Source organism: Astatotilapia calliptera, chromosome 3, assembly GCF_964374335.1.
Source record: "Astatotilapia calliptera chromosome 3, fAstCal68.1, whole genome shotgun sequence".
In the NCBI taxonomy this organism is placed as follows: domain Eukaryota; kingdom Metazoa; phylum Chordata; class Actinopteri; order Cichliformes; family Cichlidae; genus Astatotilapia; species Astatotilapia calliptera.
Window position 1 is genome coordinate 46,597,325 of NC_137424.1, and position 8,645 is coordinate 46,605,969.

An 8,645-nucleotide genomic window follows, 5' to 3' on the forward strand; every position below is an offset into this window, starting at 1 on the left:
TAGGGTTTGCCAGCAGGGAGCGCTGTATGTGAGAGGGCTCATGAATGCCTCCAGGGGCATTGCCTCCATAAAAGAAGACTGGTTTGTGAATGGTGAATAAAATGTTTGGAGCAGTAGCTCACAAAAGACAAGTGGATGCTGTGTTATTTTTCAAAGCTCTACGAAGACAACACACTGACCAGGGATTAAACATGGATGAAGTACTTTGTATTTCTAAGATTTGTCTTTGAATAGATGAAGAATAAGTCAGAGGGAATCTGTAGTGTAGTTGTGCATGAAGACCGTCTAATGTGTCACATGCAGGTAAATGTTTTCTGTTTGGTGCTAGAAGCTAAATGACTGAGTGAATGTGTAAAGTTTGATCATTACTATTAAGCACTACTGAAAAAAACAACAAATTGCATATTTCTAAAATGATTCTTGAATTTTTTTACTTTCTCTTTAAAATCTTTATTTATTGTAACAAAGTTTTTCCTGAAGCAACTGACAGTCTGATGTTTGTCTTTCCTGTAACATCAACAGCAAGTAAACCCAGAGCCACACTGACAGCACACAGTTCAGTCATACCAGCAGGGGGCAGTGTGACACTGAGCTGCTCTGTGGAGGGCTCTGCTGGCTGGAAGTTTGACTGGTTCAGACGTGATTCACAGTTTTCTGGAGCTCAGAAAATAGGAGCTGGAACATCAGAGCACACGATCAGTATTTCAGAAGGAGGCATCTATTACTGCAGAGGAGGGAGAGGAGATCCAGTTTTCTCCACAGAGGACAGTGCTGCAGTTACAATTCAGAAACAAGGTGAATGTTTATAGTTTTTTTCTGAAATGCAACAAATTCATGTTTAAATTAAAGTAAGACTCAATATATTTAAATGTATTTTTGCTCCCACATGATTTGTTTCTGTTTATTTGTTTGTTGAACAGTTTTGGCTGCTGTGAAACTGCAGCACAGCTGGTCTCAGATATTCACTGGTGAGACAATCACTCTCAGATGTGAGATTCAGGGAGGTGAAGGAAAGGTGTGGAAATATGAATGGACAGCACCCAACACAAACAGCCCTCCAACATCCAGTGAATACAGGATCAGCAGAGTTTCAGTGTCCCACAGTGGAGACTACAGATGTCGGGGTAGCAGTGACTATCTCTTAACAGGATGGAGTGATGCCTTCAGACTGACAGTTTCGTGTGAGTTGGACCATGATTCATGCTGACATTTAATGTTTTCATGTTTACATCTGTCTTAACAGGAAAACTCCAACAATGATCCAGCTGTCTGCAGGCAGCTCAGGACAACAGTTTTTCTCACTGTGCAAACAGAAAGGAGAGACACCATGGAGGCTCTTAAAATATCAGCAATGTAAAGAGGAATGTACAGAGATGACAGTTTGATAAGAGAATGATAAATCAGTGAAATTTTTAGTTTGTTAGACAGTCTAATGTGTCACATGCAGGTAGGGATGGGAATGGATAAGAATTGATTGATTCTCATTGGCTCCACTTTGAGAGTCGCCACCATCTCTAAGCAGAATATCAAAGACATTCATGCAGATTAGAGGCTGTGAGGTCAAATGTTTGTGCATGTTGGAGGTATTTCCCCTCTTTGTTGGGATCATTACTGGAAAAAAGTAAAGCAAAAAAGTTCTTACACAAAATCAGCACAAAGAGACCTTACATCGGTTGTCATGGTGATTCTACAGTAGAAACATGAACAGGTAGAAATGGAGCTGCAGCCTGACTGCTCATCAGTTTGTTAGGATGAAGTTCATCACTCTTGGTTATTGGCTAGCTTAGCATTAGCATGCTGTCCTTGCAGGTGCTTTAAAGAGCTCCAACAAAAACTACTTTGTTTCTGTTTGTAGATAAATTAATCAGTGAATGTTTAAAGTTTGGTCAGTGCTGTAACAAGTTTATTCTTGAGGGTGTTTTAATGTTTTACTTATTTTGTTTCTTCAACAGCAAGTAAACCCAGAGCCACACTGATAGCACAAAGTTCAGTCATACCAGCAGGGGGCAGTGTGACACTGAGCTGCTCTGTGGAGGGCTCTGCTGGCTGGAAGTTTGACTGGTTCAGACGTGATTCAGTCTCTTCTAAAGCTCAGCTCATGAGAGGAAATGAAGCAAACAGAGTTATTAGTGTCTCACAAGGAGGTCTGTACCACTGCAGAGGAGGGAGAGGAGATCCAGTTTACTACACAGAGGACAGCAGTGACGTCACAGTTACAGAAACTCGTGAGATTAAAAATTTTATTTCTGCCAAACTGAGAGATGTTATTTTGTGTTCTGTGCTAACAATTTTATTCAACAACGGTGAGTTTATTAAACCTGATATGAGAGACAACTCCTGACAAATAGAAGAATTTATTCCGTCTTATTTTTTTTTTTATCTTCATGTTTCTTTTTGTCTCTAACTGGATATTTGTCTGTGAACAGTTCCCAGTAAGCCCACTGTGACCCTGCAGCCATCCTGGACTCAGATATACAGCGGTGAGACAGTCACTGTCAGATGTGAGATTCAGGGAGGTGAAGGAGCTCAGTGGACGTATGAATGGAGAGCAGCCAAGTTAAACACACCTCCAACATCCAATGAATACAGAATCATCAGAGCTACTGAGTCTGACAGTGGAGGATACAGCTGCCGGGGCAGAAGGGACTATTTCTTCTCAGAGTGGAGTGATATCATCACACTGACTGTATCATGTAAGATCTTTCATCCAGAGTATCTAAATAAGGAAAAAGCACTTCTTCTTTCTTACAGCTTTATAACTGTCTTTCATGTTGGTCAGTAAAATGTTTAGTTTTTATTCCAACAACAAAAACCTGAACAGCAGCTTTTTATTCACAGTGAAGAGAACAAAACATATGAGAGTAACTTCTCTGCTGTGCAGCTCTAATACATGAAAGATGAAATGCAGAACAAATGCTGAATCTGTCTCAGCTGCTCCACCACATCCACTAAGAAACATTAAATCCACTGATTGTTCCTCATGTGTGTTTTTAACTTAGAAATGCAGCAAATTAAATATGAAAGATTAGTGTTGTGTTTGTGTGATAGTTGTACAGTTTGTTGCAGCTTCACCATTAAAGTTATGTGATATTTATTATTTCCATATTTCCACCAAGTTATTTCAACTGGTTTGATTCAGTCATTGACTTTTGTTCTTTTTCTAAACTGAACTGCAGATAAACCAAAGGCCAAACTGAGAGCTGATAACACAGCTGTTCCAGTAGGGGGCAGTGTGACCCTGACCTGCTCTGTGAACCCATCATCATCATCTGGATGGAAATACTGCTGGTACAGAGATGAGAAATCCTCTGAAGCCCTGACCACACAAGATGCAGTTTTCCACTCAAATGGACAAATCAGTGTCTCACAGGAAGGACTCTACAGGTGCAGAGGAGGAAGAGGAAACCCAGTTTACTACACAGAGGACAGCCAGTCAGTCAGGATTGGGAAAACTGGTCAGTTTAACATGAAGTCAAATAAACTCCTGATTAAGGAGGAAGATGAAGAACAAAAGGCATTAACATTTTTGACATTCATGTGTTTTTATTGTACTTTCTTGAACAGTAACAGCCTCAAACAGACCTGTTGTGACTCTGTATCCAAACTGGTCTGAGATATACAGAGGAGAGACGATCACTGTCAGATGTGAGATCCATGGAGGAGACACTGAGTGGGATTATGAGTGGGAAACAAACAGCAGGATAAAAGCTCCAAATCAAAATGAATACAGGATTAGATCTGCTTCATCATCCAACAGTGGAAACTATCGCTGTAAGGGCAGAATGAAAAGTTCACAGCATGAAACAACAGAGTGGAGTGATTCAGTCACACTGACAGTTTCTGACAGTAAGTAGAGTCATAGTTCATTTAACCTGGAAATAGAAACAGTTTGTAAAAATGTGTTTTTATTAGTACATGTTGAGATATTTGACATGTTTAGATAGTCTCACTCTTAAAGTTCATCATAAATATTTGTGAGTCAACATTTTAGTGACATTGAATTCAGAGTTAAGAGACGAAAGATTGAGAGCAAATCTTTGTTGAACAGATGAACCCCGTCCTGTCCTCACTGTGTCTCCATCATGGCTGAGTCCTGGAGCCTCAGTAACTCTGAACTGTGAGGTTGAACATCCGTCTGCAGGATGGAGCTTCTACTGGTATAAAGCTGTTCCTGATCTATCAGAGAAATCCTCCAGTTATGAGCTGCTACCTGATGGCAGTGGGACTGCACAGGACTCCTACATCATTCATGGACAGACACACACAGCAGGATATGTGTGCAGAGCTGGAAGAGGAGACCCAGAGTATCACACTGATCACAGTCGACCAAAGTTTGTCTGGTCTGCAGGTCAGTTTGAGGAATTTTAATCTTCATGTTGATAATTTGAAAGTCTGTAAATATGGCTGCATGACTATCAGGACTCCTGTGAACCACACAGAAGTCAAATGTATATTTCCACTGTGATATTTTTAATGCTAACATCTGTGAGCTTTGTCTCTTCACTGCATGTTGTTTCCAGATGTTCATTCAGCAGCGTCTCTCACAGTGAGTCCTGACAGAGTGCAACACTTCACCTCTGACTCTGTCTCACTGACCTGTGAGGGAAACTTCACTGAGTGGAGAGTGAGGAAGTTCTCTGAGGACGGCCGACTGTACTCTGACTGTAGGAGAATGACTGGATCCACATGTGACATCAACACATCAAAGTCAGATACTGCAGTGTACTGGTGTGAGTCTGGATCAGGAGAGTTCAGCAGTGCAGTCAACATCACTGTACAGAGTATGTTATTATACATTTACTACTTGGATTTGAATGATTTAGATGTCACATGAACATTTGTCCCAGCTTTGCTGTATGTGAAGTCATTTTATCTGGAGAAAAATAGCAGTTTTTAAATACACAAGATCAGATCTTCATGATGAACATTTGTACAATCTGTTCTTATTATTGTTTGTCAGCTTTTTCTCAAAGTGTGCATCAGCTGATGTGACTGAAACAATTGTGTGTGATTGTGTCACAGATGATGGTAATGGTCCTATCCTGGTGAGTCCTGTTCATCCTGTGACTGAGGGAGCTTCTGTTAGTCTGAGCTGCAGTTTGAGAACACAAAAAATACTTTCCAATGTGTTTTTCTATCACAATGACAAACTTATTCAAAATGATCCCCGAGGGGAGCTGAAGATCTCTGCAGTGTCAAAGTCTGATGAAGGTTTCTACAAGTGTCAGTACTCAGGAAGAGAGTCAGCACAGAGCTGGATGTCAGTTAAAGGTGAGCAGGATCAAAACATCTGATGGAGTTTTCTAAACCAATGACTGAGAATGAACATTAGATTGTCTGATTTAAGTCTCAAAGTCAATCTGCTCTATTTTATAAATGCATTTATTTATAAGATTATAATTTATTAATAATTAATTTCTGTTATCTGTTACAGTAACTGTGTCAGCAGCTGACAGCTCTTCATCTCCTGTGTGGTTGATGGTTGGACTGGTTTGTGGAGTCTCTCTCATTATTATTCTCCTGCTCTTGTTGTGTCGCTGCAGACAGTCCAAGTGTAAGAGCCTCTTTTCTATTTTTATTATTATTATTCATATTACATTAGGAATCTTTCAGGGTTACTAAACTAAATGACGACTTTATTGTAGAAATTAAACTCAGTACGAATCCAAATTTAAATAAAAGTTGGAAACCACATTTCTATAATTCTTAGGAAAACAAACTATGAGGAAAGATGTGACAAAGCAAAGGAAAACTGAGGCAGTTTATAAAACACATGATAATGAGATGATGAGTAACAGGTGTTAACTAACTAACTAAAGCCTCTTTTCCATTAGTAATTACTCAGATCGACTGGTTTTCCATCACGCTCAAGTACCACCTAATGTGTGTGGTCATCGTCATAGTGACGTGGTCGAGCACCCCATGACTTAATTAATATTTGTCACAAATGATTCAACAAAGGTGAACATCACGGCGATGATATACCTGTTGCTCGGTCATCTTTCTATAGACTCGGGGGCCACGGTGTTGCTTGTGTAGCAATTCCGGGTTGCCGGGTTTCAAAAATGGCTTTTTTTTTATCAATAAGAAGCTCTCGTAACTCATCAAGTGGTGCCACTGACCAGTCAATCGGCATGTACGCTATTGACATCACATTTTGGGATCGCCTCGGATCACTTGGAACTCCGGTTGAGTAAATACTAAAATAGTACTACTGGATCTGATGGAAAACCCTGAAAACTGTGTTTTAGTTACTAATGGAAAAGAGGTAACAGAATGACACAAGATACAGGGGAAAATAAAACAGGAAATGACTGACACTGAGACCTCGAGTAAGTGGTCAGCACTTAAACCGATCTTTATTATCATTATTAATATTGACTCTTCATTCATCTCCATTGACAGGAACATTTCTTAGGTTCAGTTTCATCCAAATAACCAACTGACTACATGCACAAAAGATCAGAAACAAACAGGATTTTACAACCTGATTGTATCTTTAACTCGACTGAAAGAATCCACAAATGTTGTTGTTTCATATCAGAACAACACAAACAGTAACACCATGATGGGTTCATGCTCTGAAAATATCTGATAGTCCTGTTGTTGATTTAAACACAACTAATGAAACTCTGTAAAAGGTTTTTCTGTTTTTTCATTTATCTTTGAAAAATGTGTCATGTTGGTTTTCATGTGTGAGCCACTGAAACACTGGTGCAGGACATCATGTGAAAAGCACAGAGCAGCTAGAGATGAAACAGTCTTTTAATTTAAGGAAACTGGCACCATGTCATTGGTTTACAATTGTGTAACTAAAATATGAACATTTCAGGTGCAGATAAACCCCCAGATGTCATTTACTCTAATATTGAACTGGAAAACTTTGGAAATAAGTGTGAGTACACAAAACATATACAATGTAGAAGAAAAGCCTGGAAAGTTTTTGAAACGTTTAAAAATGTATTAAATGTTTTTCTTTTGTGGATTCGATCATCTTAACAGGGAAGCATCATAAAGCAGAGCAGAGTGCTGTTTACTCTGAGGTGAAGACGGGAGCTGCAGGTACAGTCACAACAGTCTCATTCAGTGTTTGTACTTGAACGTGTCATCACATCATTATATTGCAGGTAATTATAGGTCAACATGGAGTTTAGTTATTCACTTACTAATCAGTGTTTCAGCTTTACTGAATCACAGCATCCACAGATTCTGACCCAGACCTCAATCACAAAACACACACCTGCAAAGATGAAGTGTCACAGGCAACAAATGATTTCACTCTTATATCCTTCACTGTAGTTGTAAAAAGTTTAAAGTCCATATGTATCCAACATGTTTGTATCATATCTGTGCTGAACAAATGTGTCCTGAGCTCTGACGTCTCTTTTAGAGGACAGTCTGATGTATGCTGAGGTCAAACAGCCCAAAAAAGAAAAAGCCAAGAAAAACAAAGGTGAGCAAAGTCTGCCATCATCTCCACTGAATATTGTTCATCATGTTTATCTGCTCTTAAAATGTAAATCTGTTTATTTTAATGTTTGTATTTAGGTCTTCATGCGTACTAATTACTTGGTTAATAAAATCTAGTTCTATCTTTGCATCAGTGGAGACATCCAGTTTCCTCCTGGTTAATGATATTATTGTTTTCAATGATCTTCTCTTCATTCACAGGAAAATCAAGTCCTGCAGCTGATGCAGCAGTTTATTCTGAAGTCATATCAGGAAGCTCTCTCAGTAATTCTGCTGCCATGCAGGCTGATTTATTCTTCACATTATTAAATGTCTTCAGCTCATAATATCTTTACATGTTGGAAATCACTTTGTCTCTTTGTGCTTGTCTTACAGGTCAGTGAGGAGAGCTGTAGCAGCAAAGCCAAGAAGAAGCTTTTTATGAAGCCACTCTTGCTCCTCTGCTGCCCAAATATCAGACATGCTCAGCTTTATGTGCAGTTACAATATTAAATCCTAATATCAGACATATTGCTCTCTTATAGCATAAAACAAATGTAGGTGTATTCGTGCTCTTTATATTCAGTTATTTGTATAAAGATTTTGTAATAAACCTTGAATGTATCTAACATGTTCCAACAGCAGTGTGAAATATGTGATCTTTAGTATCTGACAGCACAACTTAAAGTCAGTGTTTGCAGTGTTTCACAGGTAAATACTGATATGGGCAACAACAAATACTTTAACTGTGTTTGTCTAAAGATCTCGTACATTATATAAATAAGAATTATTTCTTAAATGTGCATATATGTATATTATTGTTTCTGATCATTCTGTGCTTTTGTAGTTTGAAGGAGAAATAAAATCTTTTCACATTTGAACATTTTATCTTTGATTTTTGTTTCCTGTATGAGATTATTCACAAAGTAACAAAACAACCACTTAAACAGTTTGCAATGGTGTTGTCATGGAAACCTGAAATAAACAGATGTGAGTATTATTTGCAAAGCGGTCACTAACAGTTCAGAGCATGACAGCAGTCTGCATGTATCTGACACAGAGGACTGAAGTAGAACATTTACAGAGAGAAGCTCTCTGTGTGCTGCTGTCACAGGATGCAGTTAAAGGAAAAGATAACTTGTACATGTGATGAATCTCATATGAAAGATGGAGACAGAACATCACAGAGTACTAAA

The 8,645-nt window shown here is 38.8% G+C and overlaps 1 protein-coding gene across 1 annotated transcript; it reads left to right on the forward strand.

The window, feature by feature from the left end:
* The first annotated feature begins 40 nt into the window (after positions 1–40).
* On the forward strand, positions 41–7,853 carry LOC113017902 (Fc receptor-like protein 5). Its single transcript, XM_080295453.1, has 9 exons — positions 41–92; positions 921–1,181; positions 2,427–2,693; positions 4,049–4,348; positions 4,521–4,781; positions 5,023–5,271; positions 7,003–7,062; positions 7,391–7,453; positions 7,846–7,853. The coding sequence occupies exons 1-9, from the start codon at positions 41–43 to the stop codon at positions 7,851–7,853; spliced, it is 1,521 nt and encodes a 506-aa protein (XP_080151579.1).
* The last annotated feature ends 792 nt before the right edge of the window (positions 7,854–8,645 follow it).